This window comes from Lynx rufus, unplaced genomic scaffold (genome assembly GCF_022079265.1).
Source record: "Lynx rufus isolate CCGP_SWC_20201006 ecotype Redwood Valley unplaced genomic scaffold, mLynRuf1.p SCAF_31, whole genome shotgun sequence".
NCBI lineage: Eukaryota > Metazoa > Chordata > Mammalia > Carnivora > Felidae > Lynx > Lynx rufus.
The window spans coordinates 379054-406483 of record NW_025814847.1 but is presented as its reverse complement, the minus strand read 5'-3'; the positions used below and the strand labels follow the sequence as shown (position 1 = coordinate 406483).

The 27430-nt window shown below is 53.3% G+C and overlaps 1 protein-coding gene across 3 annotated transcripts; it reads right to left on the bottom strand.

Annotated features, from left to right (window-relative positions):
- Positions 1-1169: 1169 nt before the first annotated feature.
- On the bottom strand, positions 1170-27100 carry F11R (F11 receptor). 3 transcript variants are annotated; one of them, XM_047092897.1, is made up of 10 exons: positions 26963-27097; positions 5859-5927; positions 5584-5691; positions 5250-5396; positions 4735-4937; positions 4239-4341; positions 3994-4101; positions 3764-3776; positions 3390-3438; positions 1170-3256 (listed from the first exon to the last, which is right to left on the bottom strand). In XM_047092897.1, the coding sequence occupies exons 1-10, from the start codon at positions 27021-27023 to the stop codon at positions 3221-3223; spliced, it is 897 nt and encodes a 298-aa protein (XP_046948853.1). In that variant the 5' UTR covers positions 27024-27097; the 3' UTR covers positions 1170-3220. The 3 variants fall into 3 exon arrangements, 2 of the variants coding, with proteins under 2 accessions (XP_046948853.1, XP_046948854.1); XR_006964602.1 differs by lacking the exon at positions 3994-4101 and adding an exon at positions 3875-3945 and having other exon boundaries at positions 3226-3256; positions 26963-27100; XM_047092898.1 differs by lacking the exons at positions 1170-3256; positions 3390-3438; positions 3764-3776; positions 3994-4101 and adding an exon at positions 3874-3945 and having other exon boundaries at positions 26963-27100.
- Between the last annotated feature and the right edge of the window lie 330 nt (positions 27101-27430).

The window sequence follows — 27430 nt, the reverse complement described above, 5'->3', positions numbered from 1 at the left end:
TGTATGCCTTCCGATTTTCACCTGGGTCACTGGCAAAAATGCAGTGGGCTTTACCCTTCCTTCCAGAAGGTGGCACTCATAGGCCCTCCATTTTACCAAGAGCTTCCTATTTGTTTCACTTCCTCCCCTGGATCCTTGTTGGGGTGGCAGGCTCAAGTGAAATCACGGTTCAGAGGAAACCCCAGGTAAACATCATTGCTTTCAGTGTCCTCTCTGACACCCACAGGGCCACTTCTGAGGAGACCTTGTTTCCTCCTCCTCCTCTTCCTGAATTCTTTTCCATTCAGGGTCACTGTGACTGGGACAGTCTACCCGACCTTCTCTGCCCAGCTCTCTCGAGCCCAGTCCTCCCACTTGTCCAGTACTGGTTGTGAATTTGGACAAGTAACTTGGCGTGTCTGTGCCTCTTTTCCCCACCTGTGGCCTAGAGATATTAAGAGCCAGTAAGTAAGTCAATGGATGACGGTAATCATTCAACAAGGTACCCCTCAAAAAAGAAAAACTTCCATTTCATGTTAGGTTTTTGTTGGGGGGGGGGGGGCACCTGGCTGGCACGGTCAGTTAAAGCATCTGATTTCGGCTCAGGTCATGACCTCATGGTTTGTGGGTTCAAGCTCTGTGCTGACAGCGTGGACCTCGCTTGGGATTCTCTTTCCCTCTTTCTCTGCCCCTCCCCTGCTTGCATGCATTCTCTCTCTCCTCTCAAAGTGAATAAACTTTAAGGAAAAAATTAGGTTTTTCTCCTTAAAGTTGTACTTTTTCACTTAACACCCCCCCCCCTTAAGGTGTCCCCATGCCCCATAAAGCATATTCTCCCTTCATCCAGAAAGGGACCAAACCCATTTCCCCTCCCCTTGATCTGTAGATTCTGTTAAGACAGAACAAACACATCCTTGACAAGCATTTTATCCGCAATTACAGTGGGTTCGTGTCTCAAACCACCAATCCCCATAGAATTCCTCCCTCCAAGTGTCACTTGAAAGAAACGTCCACTTGAGTCATTCCCATTCAAGCACGAGCCAACGGTAATTTTGGGAGAAAAGTTAACTATCAGTCTCCGTGGAAGGAGATCTCAAATCTCTTAAGACTATCGGGAAGGTTTTGAATCTCCAAATCACTCTGGAAGTCCCAGCTCGTTTACCACACAGAACTTCAGGCTGCAAACAAACTCAATGTGAAAAATAAACATTTATTACAAAATTAGCCTTGACATTTCGAAATGAAAGCAGACAGGGTGTTTTCCAACTCAAGGGGACTGTGGTAAGCTGGAGAGGTGACTTCCAAGGCTGCTCACGCATGACTTCTGTTCATCACAAGTGACCGAGACGGTGAGGAACCACTCACCTCAGACCTGACGGGACAATGAGTCACCTCTGCCTCCCCGTGGCCTTGTCTCCGCGTCCCTCCCACCCCGTCTCCCAACCAGGAGGCTGAAACACGCTTTAAAAATCTCTTTCTTACTGAACCATTTCATCATCTCTGCTTTTACTGTTTAATTAAATTTTATCTCCATCTGAAAAAGCTCTTTTTTTATTGGCCCATGACCCTTAACCAATGGGTTGGCTAGGCTTGTTTTTCCTCTTGGATTCTCGATAGAAAACTCAATTCTGTCAGGGGTTTCCAGGTCAGGGAATAAAACCTGGCAAAGTGGGGCTTAGTGTCCCCCACAGAAGGAAGTTAAGCAAAATCAACCCTTGAAGACCCCCGTGTTCGCCCTCTCGCTCGTTAATAGACCGGGCGGCTACGGTAGAGGGGGAAACAGAAATTTAAGGGCAAAAGGGGCTGTCCAGACGCACAAAGGAAAGCAACGTCAGGCAGGCCTACCTTCCCAGCAGTCACACGCGGATGGCCTTGCCACCTGGTCTCAAATTACCTTTCCTCTAAACAGCACCCCAGCCCCCAACTCCGCTCCAGTGAAGCAATGGTTGCTTTACTGCTCTGGGGCAGTCTGTTCTCCTTAGAGAAGTCTTTCGATGCATCTGGTTGGCGGAGGGGGGAGGGGAGGGTGGGCACTTTCTCCCCTCGGTGGACCAGACCAGGGAGAACCCCAGGGCACAGCATCGGCTTCCTCCGGGTGTGCTCCCGCAGCAGAGGGCACTCCTCCGGCCGCCAGAGGGCTCCGGAATGAGGGTCCCAAGCTCAGAAGCTCTGCCTTGAGACGGGAGCCAGGAAGGGGTGGGACAGGGGGCCAGGACCAACCCAGGTTGTTGGGAAGCAGGGTTTCAGGCGCCTTCCTGTTTGTACAAAGGAGCCCAGGAACTTCATTTCCCCAACTTCCCGCGACGAGAGGCTTTGACAAACCAGCAACATCCGGCTACATCCAAACACACACCAACAGTCTCACCAAAGAGCGAAGACGCCCTGGACACACACCGCATTTCAGCAGAGAGCTAAGCCCGAGCGCGCGAATGTGCACGCGCGCGCGCACGCACACACGCACACGCACGCGCACATACGCACACACCCCACAGCAAAGAGCTAAGGCCACTGCGCACATCCGCACGGCCCTGCAGACGCATCTTAAAAGGGTCCGTCCAGTTGTTCCAGCCAAGGGAAGGGTGATGGTCGGAGCTCCCAGCGCCAGCTTCCTTTTCTTCAGATCAGGGGTTTTAAAACCCTTCCGCTCAGTGTCCCCTGAGAGCCCCCCGACTATGCTCTCCATAACAAAGCTCCGGTTTCTTTCTACAGGCACAGATGGTGTCTGCGTTCAGGCCGGTGCAAGAGGGTCTCGGGGGCACTTCCCGTGGGAAGACAGAAGAAAGTGGAGTGGGCTGCAGGGGCGGGAGAGACTCGGTGTTGTCACCCCACAACCTCTTCGGTGGCTCGGTCTCCAGTCCCCACTCTGGAACAGTGGGTCCCTCCTCACCACGGGAGGAAAGGGCCGAGGGACCCTGTGTATCGAGTGCCCCGCCACTGTTGCCACGTTCTGGGAAGGGAAGTCAAGGGGCGTGACGCTCAGGGCTGTTCCCTGATCCCTCGTAGGGATGGGGGACGAAAGCTTTCAAACAAGTCCCGGGCCACTGGGCAATGGCGGGAAAGGAAGGGCGGGATGCAGGGGGAAAGCGTACACAACCACATCCTAACTAAGATAAACGTGGGGACCCCTGTGGGGGCTAGAAGACGCGTAAGGGACCCTGTGAAACTACAGACGCCACGGGCCGGAGTCTGGTAGCACCGGAAGAAGGCAAGCACGGAGGACAGGAGATGAGTCGGACCAGGGTCACACCAGGAATGACGAGGTCTGCCTGAATTCCCCCTGGAGAAATAAAACGCCCAAATCAACCCTGTACACTCTCGTTGAGCTGATAAGCTCCTGAACCTGTAAACACAGGGGAGGAGCCCCTCACTCCCGCAGGGAGACCCTCCCGGTCCCAGGGGAGCACACTCACTTCACTGCGGGCAGCGGGCTGGCTGTAAATCACCTTCTTACTCGAGGTCCTGCGGACAAGCCAGAAGACGGAGACGCTCAGCAATCCCCCCCCCCAACCCGTGCTGTCTTTAACCTCTGCTGGCCAACGTTAGAGGCTCGACCGAGAACTTTACAGAAGCACAGAGCTCTCAGTAGGGAGGGGTGGGTGGAGGGAGACCCGACGAGTGCAAGGTCACAGGGAACGGGGAGAGGTAGACACACAGATGGCCACCCAACCAGGGTGGCCTCTGCCTCCAGCCCCTCCCCCCGGGGCCCGTCTCCGCTTCAAACCACACGCATCCTTGTTCTCAACCTCCTCTGGAGACCTCCCAGGACAGCAGGTGGCTCACTCACCCTTTCTTTGTTCCTGAAAAAGAAGAAAGGGGACCGTGAGCGTCAGCGGGCTAGGGGCCGGCCAGGCGCAGAAGGCTGGGGGAATGGCACTCATAGGTCACTGGTGCTCACCCGGGAGAGAACCCCTGCACACGTGGGCTCACTATCAGGTCAGTACTCAGATGGCACCCGAGGACCGTGCCCTGGAATGGGGACGATGCAAAGGAGAGCCGTTGAGGGCAAGTACTTACTGTCAAAGTAGCCTCGTCTATAGGCGAACCAGATGCCCAAAATCAAGAATCCAAGGAGAATGAGTGTGACAAGGACAGCTGCCACAATGCCCCCCACATTCAACTCCGCTGTGAGACACAAACGAGAGGTCAGTCCTCTGAGGGCTCACTCACGTGACTGACAACACCACCAAAGCCAGGGTGGAAAGCAGACCCCGGGCCCCACCCCAGGCCCGAGCTCAAGCCCCTGCTAGAGCCTTGCTCACCGGCTTCCATGCGCACAGCCTCTGACCTCACGGGCATCCCGTACCCGTTCCGCGCCTCACAGGTGTACTCGCCCGTATCCCAGGCTGACACGGGATCGAAGACCTGAAGGGAGGAAATCGGTTGGCCTCCTGCCGACAGAAGCCAAGCACCTACTTCTGGTGTTTTGTCAGTAAGCTCTACGCCCGACGCGGGGATCGAACTCACGACCCCCGACACCAAGAGCCGCAGGTTCTACAGGAGCACCCCCCCACCCCCGATCCTCGTTTTTAAATTGCAGTATCGTGGACACACGCTGTTGCACTGGGGTTTCGGGTGCATGGCAGACGAATTCAACAACGGCACACCTTATGACACCCTCATCCTGAGAAGCGTCCAAGCCCCATCTTTAGTCTTCCGACCCTAACGCCAAGCCCATCTTGCTGCTTGTCTTCCCCACCTTCCAGGGCTCTTTGGCCCTGCCCCCCCCCATACCCTTCCGCACCACCCCATCCCTACCAGCTCCCCTGTCTTTTCATTCAGGCTGTAGGAAGAGTTGCTGAAGGCGCGGTTGCCCTTGGGCTCCAAAGGCATCCGGACCCCGTCCTTGAACCAGTAGTACTCAGAAGGGGGGGAGCCATCCTTCTCTGAGCAGGTCAGCACTGCCCGACTCCCGATGGTGGCAGAGGAGGGGATGTGGACCGTGGGCTTGGACGGAGGCACTGCGAAGGGACAGAAGGGGCCCAGCACGAGTTCAGACAGCGCCGCCTAGAGGCCAAGCGGAAGACAACCCCATAGGTCAGCTCCAGCCTCCATCCCTTACCAGGCCCTCTGCTTCCCACTGTGGGAGGGGGGAGGGGGAGGGGCGGGGCTCGTCGCCTCTGCAGCACAGAGACTGAAGCCCCCCCACTCCCCACTCCCCCCCCCCCCCCAGCGCCCTGGCCATCAGTGAGCTGCAAAGCTCGGCAAAGCCCCTTGAGGACCTGGGAAGCAATGAATGCCAAACCCACACACAAAACGCGTGGGGCACATACCAAGCACAGTGAGCTGGACGCTGACCTCCCCGTACGTGTTGCCGCCATCGTCAGAGACCATGCAAGTGTACGTCCCCGTGTCTTTCCGGGTCACCGAATGGAAAGTGATGCCACTGTGCGAGAAGGTGACTCGGTCTGCATAGGAGGCTACCGGGAGAGAGGAAGGGGCGGCCGGCTGAGTGCGCTGCGGGGCCACGAGAAGCTGGGTGGTGGCAGGGCAGGCCGCGGAAGAGTCCGCGGGACCTGGGCCCCAGGGTGCTCCTCTCCCCCGGGGGTCCGGCCCTGTCGACCCCTCCACAAGCTAGGCCACCGGGGAGGAGCTGAGGCAACTCACCCGTGATCTTGTTTTTATAACAAACGAGGCTGGTGATGTCACCGTGGGCGAACTTCCACTCCACGCGGGGGTTGGAGAAGCCCGAGTAGGAGCAGGACAACTTGGCGGCTGTGGGCAGCGCAAAAGTGAGCGGGACGAAGGAGCGGCGGCAAACGGAGGAGGACGAGGGCCCCAAACTGCGGCGGCGGCCCTGCGCTGCCCGCCCTCCAGGCCCCAGGCGCGCCTGCTTCCCCCCCCCTCCGCCCCACCCCCCTGCACAGCCGCCCACGACTCACGTTTGTCCTCAGGAACTCTGACATCGGGCTCAGAAGTATACACTGCGCCCCGGCCCAACGCCAGGGAACCTGAGGAGGAGAGGGGTGGGCCATCAGAGGGGACACCGGGGCGGCCCAGCTGAACGAGCTCCTGAGGCCCTTCCCGTGGCTTCTCCAAGGTGAAGAGACTCAGGAGATCCAGGCTCCTCCTGGGTCTCACGCCTCCTCACCAGTATCCTAAATACCTTCAAATGCTTTTTGCCACAATCGCAGGCCAATACTTCCATTATCAATGGAAAAAAAAATACTTCTCTCAGATGTAATGTCTTTCATTTTTTTATTTTTCCCTCTGCAGCTCCCAATAATCTAATTAGATTCCTAGCAGTCCAGGAACAGCTTCCCAAATGACTTTTCATGGTTCAGAGAAAGCTTCTCGACAAATAATTAATTGCAGTCACTTGTCAGACACTCCTGGCAGGAAGCCAGCAAAGCTGGAGGCAAGGGAGGTGGGTCAGGCAGGCAAGGAGGCCGGGAGGCAGGGGGGGAGGCCGGGAGGCAGGGGGGGAGGCGGGGAGGCAGGGGGAGAGGCCGGGAGGCAGGGCGGAGGCAGGGAGGCAGGGGGGGAGGCCGGGAGGCAGGGGGGGAGGCCGGGAGGCAGGGGGGGAGGCAGGGAGGCAGGGGGGGAGGCAGGGAGGCAGGGGGGGAGGCCGGGAGGCAGGGGGGGAGGCAGGGAGGCCGGGAGGCAGGGGGGGAGGCCGGGAGGCAGGGGGGGAGGCGGGGAGGCAGGGGGGGAGGCCGGGAGGCAGGGGGGAGGCGGGGAGGCAGGGGGGGAGGCCGGGAGGCAGGGGGGGAGGCGGGGAGGCAGGGGGGGAGGCCGGGAGGCAGGGGGGGAGGCAGGGAGGCAGGGGGGGAGGCGGGGAGGCAGGGGGGGAGGCGGGGAGGCAGGGGGGGAGGCCGGGAGGCAGGGGGGAGGCAGGGAGGCAGGGGGGGAGGCAGGGAGGCAGGGGGGAGGCGGGGAGGCAGGGGGGGAGGCGGGGAGGCAGGGGGGGAGGCGGGGAGGCAGGGGGGGAGGCCGGGAGGCAGGGGGGAGGCAGGGAGGCAGGGGGGGAGGCCGGGAGGCAGGGGGGGAGGCAGGGAGGCAGGGGGGGAGGCCGGGAGGCAGGGGGGGAGGCAGGGAGGCAGGGAGGCAGGGGGGGAGGCAGGGAGGCAGGGAGGCAGGGGGGGAGGCCGGGAGGCAGGGGGGGAGGCCGGGAGGCAGGGGGGGAGGCAGGGAGGCCGGGAGGCAGGGGGGGAGGCAGGGAGGCAGGGGGGGAGGCGGGGAGGCAGGGGGGGAGGCGGGGAGGCAGGGGGGGAGGCGGGGAGGCAGGGGGGGAGGCAGGGAGGCCGGGAGGCAGGGGGGGAGGCAGGGAGGCAGGGGGGGAGGCGGGGAGGCAGGGGGGGAGGCAGGGAGGCAGGGGGGAGGCAGGGAGGCAGGGGGGGAGGCCGGGAGGCAGGGGGGGAGGCAGGGAGGCAGGGGGGGAGGCCGGGAGGCAGGGGGGGAGGCAGGGAGGCAGGGGGGGAGGCCGGGAGGCAGGGGGGGAGGCAGGGAGGCAGGGGGGGAGGCAGGGGGGGAGGCAGGGAGGCAGGGGGGGAGGCCGGGAGGCAGGGGGGGAGGCAGGGAGGCAGGGGGGGAGGCAGGGAGGCAGGGGGGGAGGCAGGGAGGCAGGGAGGCAGGGAGGGCGGCAGGGAGGCAGGGGGGGAGGCAGGGAGGCAGGGGGGGAGGCAGGGAGGGAGGCCAGGAGGCAGGGGGGGAGGCCGGGAGGCAGGGGGGGAGGCAGGGAGGCAGGGAGGCAGGGGGGGAGGCCGGGAGGCAGGGGGGGAGGCCGGGAGGCAGGGGGGGAGGCAGGGAGGCAGGGGGGAGGCCGGGAGGCAGGGGGGAGGCAGGGAGGCAGGGGGGGAGGCCGGGAGGCAGGGGGGGAGGCAGGGGGGCCGGGAGGCAGGGGGGGAGGCCAGGAGGCAGGGGGGAGGCCGGGAGGCAGGGGGGGAGGCCGGGAGGCAGGGGGGGAGGCCAGGAGGCAGGGGGGGAGGCAGGGAGGCAGGGGGGGGAGGCAGGGAGGCAGGGGGGAGGCAGGGAGGCAGGGGGGGAGGCCGGGAGGCAGGGGGGGAGGCCGGGAGGCAGGGGGGGCAGGGGGCAGGGAGGGACGCAAGGAGGCAGGGGAGGAGCAGTAGTGAGGATAATAACAATACTCAACATTTGTAGGGCATTTTGTGCTTTTTAAAGTGTTTTCACCTATATTACGCTGTTTGATCCTCAAAACCAGCATGACCGATCAGCAGGACAGGCGTTATTATCCCAGTTTTACATGAGGAACCAAGCCCATGAGACGTAAAGAATCGTGCCTAAGACCACGCAGCTGGGTCTGAGCTGGGGTCGGGACCAGAAGTGGGCTAGATCCTCTCCCAGATCTAGAGACGAGATCTCCTCGTGCCCAGTGGAGAAGGCAAAGAAGGGGTGGCATGTGCTGGGGGCACAGAGACGAGGCTGATTGCACGACAGGGTCGCTGGAGGGTCCAGCATTCCAAACTAAGCACCAGGGCCTGGGCTCAGACAGCCGGGCTCTGCTATAAACCTGCCCTTGGACAGTCACTCCCGTCCATGTTTTCCAAGTTCAAATTCACCACCTGGGCTTTCCTTATATCCCTAAGAGTCCCGTCTTCCTTAGATAAATGCAAGCACATTTTTCCTTTACGTAATCACTCGCATAACTGAATACGGTCTCGTGACCTCTGAAGTGCCCTCTTCTCACCCAGAACACGAAAGGTTTGGACTAGATGTTCGCTCAAGTCCTTTAGGGTTTTTGTGGGGGGTGTGGGGACGTTAATGTCTAACGAGGACTTTTATACATACATTTATATCTATCTGACACAACATTGTGACTCCGTCCAGGTACGTATTCTCTCTCCCACTTTACAGATGAGAAAATTAAGTGTCTAAAAAAAGTTCTGCATCTAGCCCCAAGTTTTCATAGCTATGAAACGGCAGAGCTGAGAGGAAAACACAGGTTCCCCCTACACCCCCATTTCCCTCTTATTATGTCAGACTTTTATAAACCATGAGGTTTCTCAGAGAGGCCGTGGCTTAATGGGGGGCAGACTATGTAATAAAATGCCATTCTTTTATCTGTGAGTTATTTATACTAATATTACCTTATATGTGTACATTTAGCATTACATTTTAATGTCAAATGTATAATCAAATATAATAACACGTAAGAAACTTAAACCAGATAGCCCTTCCTAAGTCGAAAACTGAGCCCATGGGAGTCTCTTACTCAGCTGTGAGGGGGGAACGCGGAGAATGAAATGCTTTGATTTTCGCCCGGATCAGCTTTCTCTGCTTCAACGATGGGCACTTGTTTTTTAAGATCCTCACACTTTACAATTTGCTACCCGTGATGTGCAGTGCGATGCTCGAACGAGATCTCTCTTCAGGAATGAAGGACTGACTTGTTGTCATCCAGCCTCTGGGACTTCTGCCAAATCAAAGCCCTCAGCCTATCAGCCCTTTCGGGGACAACAGCCGGGACACTGCGGGGCCCGGGGGCATGCGGTCCACCCGGGCAGGGACAGGGGCAGCCGGCATCCAATGCCTCATCACTGAATGAGAGGAGGGAAGCCCCAGGGAACCCCAGGTCTACTGCCCCAATGCCCCCACACCACCACCACCACCACCCCCCCCAGCTCAGAACAACGCTGAAAGGCTATTCCCGCCCCGTAAAGCTCCCTGGGGAATAGGTTGAAGCTACTCTGCAGCCCGAATTCTCCCTCTGCCCAAGCCTGCTTCTTTTCCCTCCCCTGCCCTTCCCGAGCTGTGGACCCCAAGAGCCCTCCGTAATAAATGTCCTGGCACGATAAAGGACATCTCAGAGTCAGCTTCCTTAGAACCCAACCTATGACATGACCCAAATCAGGAAGAGCTTCTAATTACACTAAAAACTAGCGTTTGAAATAAAGGGCTGCCAAGAAAGAAATGACAGCACAGGAATTGGGTGATTGTTTCCGCATCACTTCTGACGTCAGCTAAAGTTCTTTTGAGACCTCTCAGACCTCCGGATCTAAAACATTCAGGAACCCCCCCCCCCCCACACACACACACGTCCTCCCCAGCTCCTCAGTGTCCTGACCTCCATTGGCTAGTCCAGGCTTCTCTGTTTTTTTTTTTTTTTCAACGTTTATTTATTTTTGGGACAGAGAGAGACAGAGCATGAACGGGGGAGGGGCAGAGAGAGAGGGAGACACAGAATCGGAAACGGGCTCCAGGCTCTGAGCCATCAGCCCAGAGCCTGACGCGGGGCTCGAACTCACGGACCGCGAGATCGTGACCTGGCTGAAGTCGGACGCTTAACCGACTGCGCCACCCAGGCGCCCCCAGGCTTCTCTGGTTTAAAACACAGGCTCTGCCCCTCGCCTGGGTGGCTCAGTGGGTTAAGCATCCGACTTCGGCTAAGGTCACGATCTCACAGTTCACGAGTTCGAGCCCCGTGTTGGGATCTCTGCTGTAAGCACAGAGCCCACTTGGGATCCTCTGTCTGCCCCCCTCTCTTCCCCTCTCGCACTCACTCTCTTGCTCTCTCTCTGTGAAAAATAAACGTATAATAATAATAAAATAAAATAATAAAATAATAAAATATAAATAATAAAAATAATAAATAAATAAATAGATAGACAATAAAATAATAATAAAACAAAACATAGGGCCTGCCCCTCAATGCCATCCCACCTCCCTCGGAGGCAGGACTGCAGCTGACTGTGGCCTGTCAACACTCTCACTCTATTGTGCCTGTGAATCGCCGCATGTGTCATACTCAGCCTCACCAGTGCTCCGTCCTCACCGTGGGACACCTCCGCCACCGTGGTCCATGCCTCCCCCCACCCCCTCCCACCTCGCCCCTGAATAAGCCTCTGGAACCAAGCTGCCTGATTCAAATCCCAGCTCCGGTACCTACTAGGCTGTGTGACTGGGCAAGCTACCTTAGTCGCTTTGAACCTCAGTTCACCCATCTGTAAAGTGGGGATAATAACAGTTTCTACATCAAAGGGCTGTGGTTGAGTTAAACAAGCTAATACAAATAAAGTGCTTTACAACAGGAAGCAGCAAACAACTATTATATCTTATTATTATTATTATTATCATCATCATCATCATCTGCCCATAGGTTCTTCTCCACACACTTAATTGTTGACTTTAAAACTTTCTTCAATAAGACATATAAATAAATATAAACACTGCCTGAAAAATGCTTATGTTCCAGCCCACCAAACCACCTCTCCTCTATCATTGCAATTGTCTTGGAAAAGCTAACCCTTCTCTAGAACCCTCCCAGATAGACCAGCAGAGCGGAGGGCTTCCCCTCACTGCACCCCATCTCTATCAGGACACCCAGGCTCTTGCCCATGGCCTTCATCTATGTTGTATTTCCCTTGCCTCCTCCTCCCCCCACCCCCCAGACCTATACTTGGCTCAATGACACACACAGTAAACCAAAATAGAAGGAAAGTTCACCCTTTCACCACGATGCTTAATTTACTACAAGTTCGCAGTAAGAAAAGCCACAAAGTCAAAGGCATCAACAGATTTTGGACCCTTTTGTGTACAGAAAACCTGCACTCAATCTCGCACACCTCTCTAGAGGGACTCCTCTCCTCCCTTCCTCCGCAAACTTTTATTTATTTGTTTCTTTGTTTGTTTGTTTTAGAGAGAGGGCACAAGCGAGTGAGGGGCAGAAAGACAGAGGGACACAGACAGACAGACAGACAAGGGGGGCTCACCTGAGGCTCATGTTTTTTACCCAAAGCCAGGCCTGTGCTCACCCGTTGAGGGGCTCAAACTCATGGAACTTGAGATCACGACCTGAGCCAAAGTCAGACGCTTAACATGAGCCACCCGGGTGCCCTTCCTCTGCAAACTTCTTCAAAGAAGGCGTCTACACACAGTTTCCAGCCCAACACAATCACCGCCCCACCTACCGCAATATGTCTTTGGCTCTCACCTTGGAATGAAAATTGCTTTTACTAAGATCACCAGTCATTTGCTCCTCAACTCTATGATGCCCTGATTATACGATAGAACAGCGATTTAATAACAGCTCCTTGGGGGGTGGGGACATCATATTAAATGTATAGTTAAGCTGTACGTCGCATCCCAATTTCCAAAACATTGAAGTAGTCTTAGAATTAAGGACAGCCACAATTGGCTTTTTCAGTTCCCTTCAGGGGCCCCTGTAAGAGGCCTGGCCCCGCCGACCACTCCCTTCCTCAGAAGTCACGCCGCCCCTTGGTTTCTGTGTGCGCCCTTCTGGTCATCCCCACCACTGACGAGTTTTCTCATTCTCTCCCTTGAACCGTGCTTCCTCTGTGGATCCCTTAATATGAGTGCTCCCCAGCATTCTATCCTGGGCCTTTTCTCCTCTCCACGTTCTCTCCAGGAAATCTCGAACACCACCCCAAAACTCATCTGCACCCACACGCGGCCACCTCCAGTCCTCGCCTCCCACCTGAGCTGCAGGCTCCGGGTGGAGAAGCCTCCTGCCCTCATCACCACCGGAGTCCCCACACCCCTCCCCATCTGCCGCCCGCTCCCTCCTCCTCCTCCTCCCCCAGGTCGGTGGTGTCACGGTGTATTCCCATGTATTCCATCCGTCATCATCAGTCAAACTGGAAGCCTTCCAGCAGCCACCACGTCTCCCCTCCTCAAAGAGCAAGCATTGGCATCGTCCCCTCCCAAATCTCCCTCAAACTTTGACCGTCACTTCTTAGCACCATCATCGTCTGACGAACCACAACTCGTCTCTCAAGCACACTTGGGTGTCTCTGCCTCATTTAATCTTAACCCACTCAGATCCACCCTCCGTCCCAGGGCCGGAGGAAGGGCTAGTATTTACTGAGCACTTACTCTGTGCCAGGCAGTGCTGTAAGCATATTACATGGTCTGTCTCTTCATCCCTGCCACCTTGGGAGTGGGGCGATACTGTTTATTACATCACCTCTATTTTCTTTTTTTAATTTTTTTTTCAACGTTTATTTATGTTTTGGGACAGAGAGAGACAGAGCATGAACGGGGGAGGGGCAGAGAGAGAGGGAGACACAGAATCGGAAACAGGCTCCAGGCTCTGAGCCATCAGCCCAGAGCCTGACGCGGGGCTCGAACTCACGGACCGTGAGATCGTGACCTGGCTGGAGTCGGACGCTTAACCGACTGAGCCACCCAGGCGCCCCATCATCATCTCTATTTTCTACACGGGGAAACTGAGGCCCCGAGCAGCAAAGTGCTGGTGCTGATTCCAATCCAGGCAATTCCTGGGGCTGTGCTCTGCTCCAATCCACCACACAGCCTTCCTAAAAATGCCAATCTGACACTTGCTTCAAGCTTTCAAGGATTCCACATTGCCTCTCAGATAAAATTCAACGTCTTGGGGGCGCCTGGGTGGCTCGGCCAGTTAGGCACCTGACTCTTGATTTCAGCTCAGGTCACGATCTCATGGTTCATAGGATCGAGCCCACGTTGGGCTCTGCACTGAGAGCACAGAGCCTGCTTGGGATTCTCTCTCCTCCCCCCCCCCCCACACCCCTCACCCTCAAAATAAATAAACAATAAAAAAAAAACAAAAAAACACCAAATTCTTCATCAAGGCAGAGGCCCAGCAGTACCGGACCCTCTGAAAGGCTGTCTACTCTTGGCATGTTTCCCCCTCTAGGAGTACAGAGGACTTAAAATTCCCAGCAAAGAGCCATTTCACAACGTCTGCTTTGCTCCTGCCGTTCCAGCTTTGTAGAACACCCTTTCCCCTCTTTCTCCCTCTGGTCAGCTATTCATCCACGTTATTTTCCAGGAAATGAGCTACCAACCCCCGATCCTACGAGAGCCAGCTTCAGACCTCTTCCGGAGGCTTGAACTACCCCATGCAACACACGGGTGAAGTACTTCCCACGTTATAATGACGTCATCTGTGCACATAAGTCTCCCCTAGCAGACAGTAAACCCCCCAGGGAACAGGGACCATGTGGTATTTATTTATTATTCTGAGTACTCCGCGCTCAGCAGAATGCCTGGTACAAGTTGACATTGAACAACACGGAGCCTTAAACGAATTAGGTCATAGCAGACCATTCACCATAACATCTACTGTTAAGGTTTATCTACAAAGATAACCCCAGTTTTCACACTGGCAGATGGGGCACGCCCAAATGAGGAAAAAACAAATTTGATCCAAAGCTCAATCTTTTTAAAAGTTTAAGAAACTATTCTACTTTCGGGGGGGGGGAAATGACTATTCCATCAATCTTTTTGTAAAAACTTAGTTTCAGAACATAAAAATTAAGTGGTTTTTTTTGTTTTTTGGGTTTTTTTTTTTAGTTTATTTTTGAGAGAGAGAGAGAGAGAGAGAGAGAGAGGAAGAGAGAGAGTGAATCCAGAGCAGGCTCCACACTGTCAGCGTGGAGTCCGGTGTGGGCCTCAAACTCATGAACCGTGAGATTATGACCTGAGCCAAAACCAGGAATGGGACCCTTAACCTACTAAACCACCCAGGCACCCTAAGAATTGTGGGTTTTTTTAAAGATTAAAAAAAAATTTTTTTTACGTTTATTTTATTATTGAGAGACAGAGTGAGACAGAGCATGAGCATGGGAGGGGCAGAGAGAGAGGGAGACACAGAATCCAAAGCAGGTTCCAGGCTCTGAGCTGTCAGCATAGAGCTCGAAGCAGAGCTCGAACCCACCAACTGTGAGATCATGACCTGAGCCGAAGTCAGACGCCCAACCGACTGAGCCACCCAGGCGCCCCAAGATCTTTTTTATTTAAAAAAAATTTTTTTAACATTCATTTATTTCTGAGAGACAGAGAGAGCGTGAGCAAGGGAGGGGCAGGGAGAGAGGGAGACACAGAATCCGAAGCAGGCTCCAGGCTCTGAGCTGTCAGCACAGAACCCAGTGTGGGGCTCGAACTCACGAACTGTGAGATCACAACCTGAGCCGAAGTCGGACACTTAACCGACTGAGCCACCCAGGCACCCCAAGATGTTTTTTATTTTTAAGTAATCTCTACACCCAACATGGGGTTTGAATTCACAGCCCCGAGCAAGAGTCACACGCTCCACTGACTGAGCAGCAGCCAGGCGCCCCCCAAATTAAGTGTTTTTACATTTGCTTCATAGTTTTGTAATACAATCAGAGTACTCTGCACATGAGCAATTTCCAACTGGCATTTTGCAACAGGCACTAATTTTTTTTTAAGCTTATTAATTTTTTTTGAGAGAGAAAGAGAGTACACATGAGGGAGGGGAAGAGAAAGGGAGACAGAGAATCTCGAGTAGGTTCTGCACTGTCAGTGCAGAGCCCCATGCGGCGCTTGAACCCATGAACCCATGAACGGTGAGATCATGACCTGAGCCGACTGAGCCACCCAGGCGCCCCGAGGGACTCGTTTCTCCGCGTGGGTTGCAGTGCTTACAGACTGCTTTCCTGCATCCAGGGAGGTGTGCAGAGACAAAAGAGGAAGCTGCAGGAGGTTTTCTGATGCGAGGTCTAAACCAGCAGCATGAAGTGGGGGAAGGATGTGAATCCATTTAAAACATCCCCACTGGGGGCGCCTGGGTGGCTCAGTCGGTTGAGCGTCCGACCTCGGCTCAGGTCATGATCTCACAGTCTGTGAGTTCGAGCCCCGCGTCGGGCTCTGTGCTGACGGCTCGGAGCCTGGAGCCTGCTTCGGATTCTGTGTCTCCCTCTCTCTCTGCCCCTCCCCTGCTCACGCTCTCTGTTTCTCAAAAATAAATAAAAGTAAAAACAAAAAAATTTTTTAATAAAAATAAACAACAAAAATCCCCACTGTCTTCATGACCACAACAGGGAACTCCAAGCAGGTTCAAGTCAGCTGGGGAAGAGGCCTTGGCCAGGTAGGGCATTGCTCTCACTGCAAAGGTATCTTCAATATGGTTTACGGTTGTTATGGACCAAATGGTGTTCCCTCAGCTCCTATGTGAAAGCCTGAATCCCTGGTACCTCAAAATGTGACCGTATCGGGGCGCCTGGGCGTCTCAGTCGGTCAAGCCACCAGCTATTGGTTTCAGCTCAGGTCATGATCTCAGTTTTTGGGTTCTGAGTTCGAGCCCTGCATCGGGTTCTGCGCTACAAAGTGAAGCCTGCTTGGAATGGTCTCTGCCCCTCCCCTGTTCATGCTCACTCACATGCTTGCACTCACGCTCTCTCTCTCTCAAAATAAAGCTTAAAAAAAGTGTAACTGTATCTGAAGACAAGGCCTGTCACAAGACAATTACATTAAAATAAGGCCCGTATGACACGCCCTAATCCAGTGTGACTGGTGTCCTTTATACAAAGAGACACCAAGGTGCTCATACAGAGGACAACCAGGGACAGATGGCTGCCTGCAAGCCAAAGAGAGAGCCTCCAGAGGAAACCAACCCTAACACCACACTGGTCGTGAACTTCAAGCCTCTAGAACTGTAAGAAAATCAGTCACTGTTGTTTAAGCCCCCACCCTCACTCTCCCCATCCCTGTCTGTCTGTGATAAGTCGTCGTGACCATGGCCCAGGCAGATGAATAGGAAGGTCTCAGCTGGACATCAGCAGTGAACATTCTGGCTGAATCCCCTGTAACTACAGCCTTGACTTAGGTAATTACGATGACATTTCCACACAATGGAAGAATCAACGTCCTGCTCTGCAAAGAAAACCATCAACAGAACGAAAAGGCCGCCTACTGAATGGGAGAATATCTGCGAATCACTTATCTAATAAGGGATTAATATCCAAGAAAATTGAGAACATACAAAGAACTCACAACTCACTAGTAAAACAACAAGGACAAAACACAATCCAATTAAAAACTGGGCAGAGGATCCATACAGACGTTTTTCCAAAGAAGACATCCAGATGGCCAGCAGGTACATGAAAAGATGTTCAACATCGCTAATCATCAGGGAAACGCAAATCAAAACCAAAATGAAATCTCACCACGCATTATTATCAGAGACAAGAAGTAACACGTACTGGCAAGGATAGAGGAAAGAGAACCCTTGTGCATGCTGCTGGGAACGTAAACTGCTGTAGCCACTATGGAAAATAGTATGGGCGTTCCTTGAGAAATTAAAAATAGAAATACCGTATGATCCAGCAATTCCACTCCTGGGTGTCTATCTGAAGAAAAGAAAACCACTGCTTACGAAAGATATATGCACCCCATGTTCATTGCAGTGTTATTTACAATAGCCAAGATATGAAAACAACCTAGGTGTCCATCGGTGAATGGATAAAGGATATGTGGTCCACACATGTAACAGTTTATTATTCAGCCATAAAGAAGAATGAAACCTTGCCATTTGTGTTAACATGGGTAGACCTTGAGGCCATTATGCTACATGAAATAAGTCAGACATGGAAAGACAAATACCATAGGACCTCACTTATATGTGGGATCCAAATTTAAAACAAAAACAAAACTAAGCTTGTAGATACAGAGAACAGATTGGTGGTTCCCAGAGGTGGGGGATGGGGGGTGGCAAAATGGTTGATGGGGGTCGAAGGTTACAAACTTTCAGTTATAAAGTAAGTAGGTCACGGAGACGTAATGTACGGCATAGTGACTACAGTTAATAACACTATATTGCAGGGCGCCCGGGTGGCTCAGTCAGTCGAGCATCCAACTTCGGCTCAGGTCATGATCTTGCGGTTCATGGGTTTGAGCCCCACATCGGGCTCTGTGTTGACAGCTCAGAGCCTGCAGCTGCTTCCGATTCTGGGTCTCCCCTCTCTCTATGCCCAGCCCTGTTGTGCTCGGTCTCTCTCTCGAAAGTAAATAAACGTCAGAAAAATTTTTTTAAAATAACACTGTATTATATCTCTGAAAGTTGCTAAGAGAGTAGATCTTAAAAAGTTTCCATCACAAGAAAAAACAATTCTGTAACTATGTATGGGGATGAATGTTAACTAGATTTACTGTGGTAATTATTTTATCATCTATAGAAATATGGAATCATTATGATGTGTATCTGAAACTAATATAATGCTATGTCAACAAGAAAAATAAATAACTAAAAGGAAAGAATCAACAGAACTCCTGAAAACCTTTTTATAAGACTTGTCCTATACTTTCAATTACAGGTGACCTTTGAATGACACAAGTTTGAACTTCACGGGTCGAGTTATACACAAAATTTTTCTAATACAGTACAGTATTGTAAATGTATCGTCTCTTACGATCTTAACATTTTTTTCTCTAGCTTAATTTATTGGAAGAACACACTATATAATACATATAACAAAATATGTGTTCATCAGCTATTTATGTTATCAGTAAGGTTTTCAGTCAATAGTAGGTTACTAGTTTTTTGGGAGTCAAAGAGTTATGCACAGATTTTCTTTCTTTCTTTTTTTAAAATGTATATCTATTTTTTGGAGAGAGAGAAAGAGAGAAGACAGAGTGAGCAGGAGAGGGGCAGGAGATAGAGAGAGACACAGAATCCGAAGCAGGCTCCAGGCTCGGAGCTGTCAGCACAGAGCTCGATACACGGGGCTCAAACTCATGAACCTCGAGATCACGACCTGAGCCGAAGTCAGCTGCTCAACTGACTGAGCCACCCAGGCTCCCCTGCACAGATTTTCAACTCCATGGGGTTGAGACCCCAAAACGCATGCGTCGTTCAAGGGTCGACTGTAATCATATCTAAAGTCTAGACACATATTACTGAACATGACCAAATGAATAAAGTAGGAGCAAGAATAAAATAATATTAACAGTTAGCGTTTCTCGAATACTTACCACATGGCAGGACTCTTCTGAGCCCTTTACAGGATTAATTCATTTGATCCTTGCCATGATGCCATGAAATAAACACTACTGTTGCTCTCATCTTCCAGATGAGTTCATTGGGGCACGTAAATTAAGTAATTTGCTCAAGTGCAAAGCTAGTAGGTGGCAGAGTAGGATTCTAACCCTGGTAATCTGGCTCCAGTATGATACGTTATCAAAAACTATGTAAGAAATACATATTGCCATCTCAAAGGTCAAAGTAGATCAGAAGTATGTCCAAAATGTACAAGCAATAGGTAGAATATGACCCTATATTTATAAATAATAAAAACAATCTGAGTATATGCATAACAAAATCTCTAAGAATAGATTCCAAGCACTAGACAGTGCATATCACCTGAGACCGCAGGCAGCTTTTCTTCTCTATGTTCTATATCTGTGTAATCAGTAGGCACGGGATTAAGTGTTTTAATTTAGAGAAAAACGCGGGGGAAAGGGGATGAAAAAGGGGGAAAAGAAAATCAGATCACAAGAAGGAGAGAAGAAGAAACAAAGCCAAAAAGGAGAGGCAAAAACGTTGATTAAACAAAACCTTAATTTTTTCTAACGTTTATTTTTGAGAGAGAGGGAGACAGAGCGTGAGCCGAGAAGGGGCAGAGAGAGGGGGAGACACAGAATCCAAAGCAGGCTCCGGGCTCGGAGCTGTCCGCACAGAGCCCGATGCGGGGCTCAAACCGACAAACCGTGAGATCATGACCTGGGCCGAAGTCTGGCGCTTAACCGGCCGAGCCACCCAGGCGCCCCTGGTTAAACAAAACTTTAAAGGTGAAATGAGGTAATAGATGAGAAAGAAATATGAGAGTACTATACCATCGGGATCCTGTACAGTGTCTGATAAATTTCAAGGAGAGAAAAAGGGCAGGAGGTAAGGAGAGCAAAGGTGACTTGGAGACACTGTAGTTGACAATGGGAAGTAGACAGGCGGTAGGAGTGGCTCAAGGGGGTGGGAGCCCGGAAGAGAAGTGAACCGGATAAAGAGAAGGGGAGATAGATTGTGATGCAGCCATTAATACTCAAATCAATCCCTACATGTTTTCATATGCTTCAGAAGAGAGTTGGTGGCGTAGAAATCTGTAAGACTGAGGATACAATTCTTGAAAATCACTATGTATCTGAATAATAAAACAACCGTGGCAAATTACTATTTTCCAGAAGCAGACGCACGGATCTATCTCATCCCACCTGGTTTTCTTACATTGTGACTGAAGTAGATTCTAGGTTTCCTCCTCTTGAATCTGGGCACTGTCTTGTGACTGCTTCGACCAATGGAGTGTAACGGGAGAAATGACACAGTGAGCCCTCCCATGAAGGTGGGTGCCATATGCATTGTCTCCTTAGAGTCTAATTGCAAAAACCCCATGAGACACAAGTTCTATTGTCACCATCCCATGTTCCAGATGAGAACACTGAGCTTAGAACAGCTGCTCCAAATCACACAGCTATAAGCAGCAAAGTAGAAAGGGAATCTTGTTGTTGTTTGTTGGGTTTTTTTTGAGTAATCTCTACGCCCAACATGGGGCTCAAAGTCACAACCTGGAGACCAAGAGTCGGATGCTCTACCAACTGAGCCAGCCAGGTGCTCCATGGTGGGAAGGGCATCTTAACCCAAGTCTGCCTAATTCTGAGGCTCTAAAACCATGATACTACCGGGGCTCAGTCAGTTAGTTGGCTCAGGTCATGATCTCACGGTTCCTGAGTTCCAGCCCCGCATCAGGCTTTGTGCTGACAGCTCGGAGCCTGGAGCCTGCTTCGGATTGTGTCTCCTCTCTCTGCCCCTCCCTTGCTCGTGCTCTGTCTCTCTCAAAACTAAATAATCATTAAAACCCAAATAATAATAATCATAATAATAAACTATGATGCTACAGAGCATCTCCGTCAGACAAGCAAGAAAAGTCTACTCATCCTTCAAGATCCTTTTCAAATGCCCCTTGACCCACTATGACTTTTCCCAGTCAAAATTAATCTTCCCCAACTTCTAGGAATGTAGCCTAAGAAAACACTCAAGAGTTAAGCTTAAAGATGGAACAATTTCATATTATTTAGCACAGCAAAGAAAAAGAAAACCTCAAAGCCCAACAAAAGATGAACAGTTCATTATGATACAGCCATACAGTAGAATACGATAGAATGGATTTTGTTTAAAGCATATTTTGCTTAAATATATACAGATACCACATTATTCATAAAGGAAAGACTACAATTAAACACCAACAGTAAGTATTTATCTCTTGATAATAGGCCTACGTGTGATTTTCTTTTCTCCATATTCCTGTTTTCCCATTTTTCTACACTGAGCACATATTGTGTCTCTCTCTTCTTTTTTAAGAAGTATATATGTATATTTTTTTAATGTTTATTTATTTTTGAGAGAGAAAGAGAGGCAGAGAGAGGGGGAGACACAGAATCTGAAGCAGGCTCCAGGCTCAGAGCTGTCCGCACAGAGCCCGACGTGGGGCTCGAACTCATGAACTGTGAGATCATGACCTGAGCCGAAGTCGGACGCTCAACCGAGCCACCCAGGCACCCCTATTGTTTCTTAATAAAAATGTATTGTTTTGAAAAATCGATCTCTTCCCTTTTATGCTCCCCATTTTGTACTTGGAATGCAGCCGCTGGCACCCTCTTGTCAGTCTACGCCTGTAGTTCCTGGAGGAGAGAATCTGTAGGTCCCCAGCTCCTAGCACGGTGCCTTGCCAGCGAAGATGCTCCACGACCCCTAACTGAAGCACGCTGTGAGGACAAGGTGGTCACAGAGGGCGGAGGCTTCCAGCTAACAGAAGCCAGCAAGCATCCCTGTACCTGTAGACCAAATCCACCACAGAAAAGCTACTTCCTTCTACTACTTTATTTTTTTTTTATTTTTTTTAATCTTTATTTATGTTTGAGAGAGAGAGAGACAGAGTGTGAGCAGGGGAGGGGCAGAGAGAGAGGGAGACACAGAATCCGAAGCAGGCTCCGGGCTCTGAGCTGTCAGCACCGAGTCTGATGCGGGGCTCGAACTCGTGAACCACGAGATCATGACCTGACGACCTGAGCCGAAGTCAGACGCTCAGCCGACTGAGCCACCCAGGCGCCCCTCCTTCTACTACTTTATTAAGAAAACTTTGAGGGCGCCTGGGTGGTTCGGTCGGTTAAGCATCTGACTCTTGATTTCGGCTCAGGTCATGATCTCAGGGTCGGAGAGATCAGGCCCTGCCTCGGGCTCTGTGCTGCTGGTGGCAGAGCCTGCTCGGGATTTTCTCTCCCTCTTTGCCTCTCCCCACCCTCTCAGAATAAATAAATAAACTTAAAAAGAAAGAAAGAAAGAAAACTTTGTTTCCTCTACACATCCTGTCCATTAGAATGTTCCTTAAGTTGCTTTTCTGCCATGAGTTTGTTTGAATTCTTTTTTTTTTTTTTTTTTTAAATAAAAGGAAGAAAAAGGAGGGAAACCAGCCAGCCAGTCTCTCTGGTCTTCTCTAAGAATTCCTCCGATCTTCGCCTCCAGGCATATGAGGTCCACGGGAGGTGGGGGGGGGGGCAGGAGCTGGAGAATGAGGGGGAGCCCTCACCTCCAAAAAGGTTACTCCCGGGTTTCCTGATGTGAGCCAATTGTTTCCAATACCCCCAGCTCTCCTAAGAACTTTTTTCTTTTAATTTTTTTAATGTTTACTTATTTTTGAGAGAGAGAGACAGACAGACAGAGGGCGCACAAGTGAGGGAGGGGCAGAGACGGGGAGACACAGAACCCGAAGCAGGCTCCGGGCTCCGAGCCGTCAGCCCAGAGCCCGACGTGGGGCTCGAACTCATGGACCGCGAGATCATCACCTGAGCTGAAGTCGGACGCTCAACCGACGGAGCCACCCAGGCACCCTAATGTTTTATTTTTGAGAGAGAGGGAGACACAGAACCCGAAGCAGGCTCCGGGCTCCGAGCCATCAGCCCAGAGCCCGACGCGGGGCTCGAACTCACGGACCGCAAGATCATGAACTGAGCCGAAGTCGGACGCTGAACCGACAGAGCCCCCCAGGCGCCCCATCGCCTCAGAACTTCCAGATAGCAGGTGTGGTCGCTGCTTTGTCCCTACTCTCTAAGCACAGGGCTGGAACACGGTAGACACCAATGTTTACTGGATTAACAAATGAACTTGACAAAGCAATATACCATCAGGACCTGGCCCTAGGGCTTCCACCCCGGGTTTGCCCTTTCCTCCCCACCGGCCACCCTGTAGAGACGGAACTCGCTCCTGGGGGTTAGGGTAGGACGGATAAGGAATGCAGGGGCAAGAGGAAGGCTCTGTGAGCCCGACAGGCTGGGCTAAGTCTAAACAGCCCTTCTTGGCTGCGCTTAGAGTGACGTCAGTGGCTGGCCCGGTGGGCCCTCAGGAGGGCAGAAGGTGGGGCGGGCAGTGTGGGACAGGAGAGCTCTCACTGGAAGGCTCCCTCCTGACCTCGCTCGGCAGCATTCCCAGTTCTACCTGCTGGGCTCCTCCCCTCCCCCACCCATCTCCCCATGACAAGGCTGTGCCCGCCCACCCAGGGCTGCTCGCTCCAGGGGCCTGGCATCACACTTCCCGGTCGGCCAGCTGCTTCCTCCTGTCCTATCCCCACATTGCAAAACAAATACCACAGCCGGACTTTAGACAGAAACCCCGCTTATCAGGGAGTCCCAGACAGATGAACTCTGAGTTTTCAATGCCTGGCAAAGCCCAGCGTGCATCCACTCACGCGGCTTCCCCCCCCCCAGCCCCCTCACAACACCGCACCCTCGTCCACAATGACATCTGACGGGCCGTCATCCACATCTTTCCTGGACCGCGGCAAAGGAAGCTCGTCTGAGTCGGGAGGTCCCCAAGGTCTCCTCTCCTCGATGCTAACAGAGGCGAAAAACCAGGCCCACCATTTCCATTTGCGGCCACACAAAACGTGTGTAGCTTTTAAACCTATCTCTGAGCAAGGGTGCCAGTGTCCACAGAACAGGTGGCCCTCGACCCGGTGGACTTGGGGGGGTGGGGAGGGTGGGTCCTAATGACCAAGGCCACGACATCCAAAAGGAAAAGATCTCCAGGGTATCCCAAAGCGAATTAAACGAGGGGCCTGATGTAGTAGAAAATCTGTAGTGTGCCTCATTTGGTGTAAGAAAGGGCAGAAACAAATACATATTTATATGTAATTGTGCCTGTGTAACAAAACACTGGAAAGAGACATAAGAATCTGGGGGGGGAGGGGGGGGGCCTGGACTGAACCTTCTACATCCTTCTGATTCTCAAACAAGGTATTAACCTGTTCCTTTTCGTTGCAGGAGCTCCACCCCAAACCAAAACCAGGCCGGAGACCCCTGGCAAACCAGTGAAAGAAACCAGACAGAAACATGGTGAAGTGAAAGTGTCCTGGGGCCCGGAGGTGAAGACTGAGGCAGAGAAGAGACACTGGAATCCCATCCCCGCTCATTTCCTAGTTCCTAGTTCCTGCTGCCATCAGCCACTAGGCTTCAGGTTTCCAGGGAACAATTCTTTCCTGGGAGTAGTAACTGGCAGGCAGAGGGAGGGGAAAGGAGAAGTGACTCATCGACGTGGGGTTTGAGGTAAAGCTAGCAAAGCTCAACAGTAAAGCTGGAAGGGCTTGGGAGGGAACTGTCCCTGGAGAACACCAGCGCTCACAGGCGGACCCAGACACAGGGCCAGCAGCCCCTCCCTCCGGGACCGGCTCAGTGGGGACACCACCCTCAAGGAGGGGTGAGGAGGAAGGACCAGGGTTCCAGCCCAGGTTCCCCTTTCTTCCCCGTGGTGACACCAAAAGCCATCCTCGTCACACAGGACCCTGCTAAGCAGAAATGCCTCTCCCTGCTTGGGAGCTGGCTGGAAACTTCTAAGTGCAGGTTCCCCAGGGAGAGGGAGACGGTGTTCTCCATCACTGGTTGGCTTTTCCCCAGGCCCAGTTCCCTCAGTGTTTGGGTTCCCATCCCTGGCCAACAGCCTGGGCCTTCCTCTCCACTGAGCTCCCCAGGCTGGGGCTGGACCTTTGCTTGACTTGGATAATATCCTGCCCTTTTGCTCCTTCCTCTCTGATGGGCAGCAGCCCTGATTGAAGAGAGAGCATGTGGGCACCCACATATGATGCAGACATCCCAGGGTCACAGGACAGACCAGACACCCGAAAAACAGCCTTTAATGGAGTGCCGGGGTGGCTCAGCGGGTTAAGCGTCCGACTTTGGCTCAGGTCATGATCGTGCGGTTCGTGGGTTTGAGCCCCACATCAGGCTCTGTGCTGACAGGTCAGAGCCTGGAGCCTGCTTGGGATTCTGTGTCTCCCTCTCTCTGCTCCTCCCCTGCTCATGCTCTCTCTCTCTCTCTGTCCCTCAAAAATAAATGTAAAAAAAAAAAAAATTTTTAATGTCACATGGTCGGTTCCTCCATCCCCTGGACATGTTACTTCCCAGGACCCACAGTCCTGTCACGCTGATGCAACATCACATCAGGTTCCCTGCGAACCATCTGAATCCCTGAAGAGACTGGAGGACGTCCCCAAGCTCAGGACGGTGCTACCACAATTCTTTCAGTGCCAGTATGAGATTACTGGGGGATGTCACGACGCACAACAGTGGGAAGAGAGAAAAGGGAAGACGAAGAGGAAGAAGAAGGTGGCTCCAGCAAGCTTGTGAACCCGACACACTCTGTCACAAACAGAGTCACCGCTGAGAAACTTCTGGGTCTGGGGAAGGGAGCACTGGCGCAGCATGAGGCCGAGTACCAGTAGGAGCCCCACACAGAACCGGCCATGGGTGTCACAAGCAGTTCTACGGCCCAGGCAGAAATGAAAAAGCTGGAGAGTAGGAAAAGACTGGAAACTGAGGCAAAAAGGAAAATGGAAGCATAGAATGAAGAAGACAAGTGAGAGAAGACTCTAGTGGGAACTGAAAAGGTAAGAGGGTGGACCCGGGAGCGTTATCCCAGGCTGATGTTTGAGGTCGCGGTTCCCGTGCCACAGGGTGCTTGAGACGCGGACCCGGGAGTGGGAAAAGGAAAGGGACTCAGGAGATTTTGGTGCCATTCCCAGGTCCTTTCACCCATCTGGAAAAGTCATTTCCCCTCTCTGGACCTGTTTCCTTGTCTGTACAATAGGGCGAGGGTTAGACTTGCCTCTGGTCCAGTGCACCCCAAGGGCTTTTATGTTTTTGTGATGAGGGACAAAGAAATTGTCCATCCATCCATCCAAGGGCAGGGAACCTATTTCCACGCTTCGCAACTGGGCAAAGTGAACCGCCGTATAACCACCGATGCTGATTTTTGTTTTTAATTGTTCGTTCCCTTCTCACTTCCTAAAGCTTCGTTCTTCAAGGGACCAACGAAGATCCCCCCACAGATCGCATACCCGCACCACGACCCACAGAGGCACAGACCCTCAAGACCCTGGCGGATCACGTCCAGCTGCTGACACGGGTCGCCTGAACTGAGGCCCAAAGCATCCGCGCAGCCCGGCCCATAGGCCCAAACCTATCTCTGGACGGAGGCAAGCCCCAGCAAGTGACTCTCATTGTTCCGCAGGAAAGGGAGTTTACAAAGGAAACAAAAACTCTCAGAGGCGGCCAGGGGGAGGGCAGAGCCCTGGCTCTGAGAAGCCTCCAGCCAACCGACAGGCAGGTCCTTCCCCTGGGAATAGTCCCTCGGTCAACAACAGCCACCAAGGGCTCTCAAAGTAGCTACTCCAGAAAGGAACTTGAAGTGCTGTGTTCTGAGAAAGTTCAGATTTCGAATTGATTTCTTCTTCGGACTTTGCACCCAGACACTTCCCCCGGTGGTTTCCCACCCCACCTCACCTCCAGCAGGTCTGCCCTGCCGACCCTTCAGGAGCAGACCACCCAGGGGCCAAAGGAGTCAGGGGTGCGGGGCTCGGGGCTTCTCCCGGGTTGGGCGCGGGTGTCGGGTGCGCGTTGCGGGGCAGGATGGCCCGCCCCGGCGCGGGCGGAGAGGTGCGCCTGGGCGGAGGGGTGCGCCTGGGCAGAGGCGCGCAGGGCCCTCGCCGGCAAGAGAGGCTGTGAAAAGCGGGGCCACCCCCTCCCGGTGGGTGCCGGGGCAGGGGGTGGGGGAGGGGAGCCGGCCACCCGCCGGGGGGAGGGGGGAAGGGGGAGGGGAAACAGGGAAGGGCCAGGGGTGGAAAGGCAACTCTCTGGGTGAGGCTGGCGCGTTTCTCAACGCCTCTCCTGCCGCGGGCGAGGGGCGTGGGGAGCGCCTCCCTCCAACCTCTGACCCGACCCACCGATTCCTCCCGAAACTCCGGGAACTTACTCAGGACGACCGACGTGAAGACGAGCAGCTGTCTCCTCCCGGCTCTCGCCTCGGTCCCCATGGCGATCAGGACCCCGACGCGACGCGGCCGCTGCAGCCCCGGAGAAGAGTCAGAGATTCCCCCGCAGCCGCGCGCGGACTAAACTCCAGCCGCCAGGTCGAGCCCCGCCCGGCCCCGCCCTCCACGGCGATTGGCCGGCGCCCCGCCCCTGCGCGCTCCCATTGGCGGAGGGAGTCGCCGCTCCCGCTGAGTGATTCACCGTCGCCAGGTGCAACCTCGGCCCCCGGCTCCCCGCCCCCCGGCGCCTGGCGCCTTTCCAAGCCCGAGCCGCCTGCGATTGGCCCGCGGGCCCGTCGCGTCCGGGGGCCAGGGCGCACCTTCTGCAGGTGAGGACGCCCTGATTGGCCGGCGTTCCTCAAGTAGGGACTTTCTGACTGGCTGGTTCCGAGTCAGGACGGGAGGGAGAG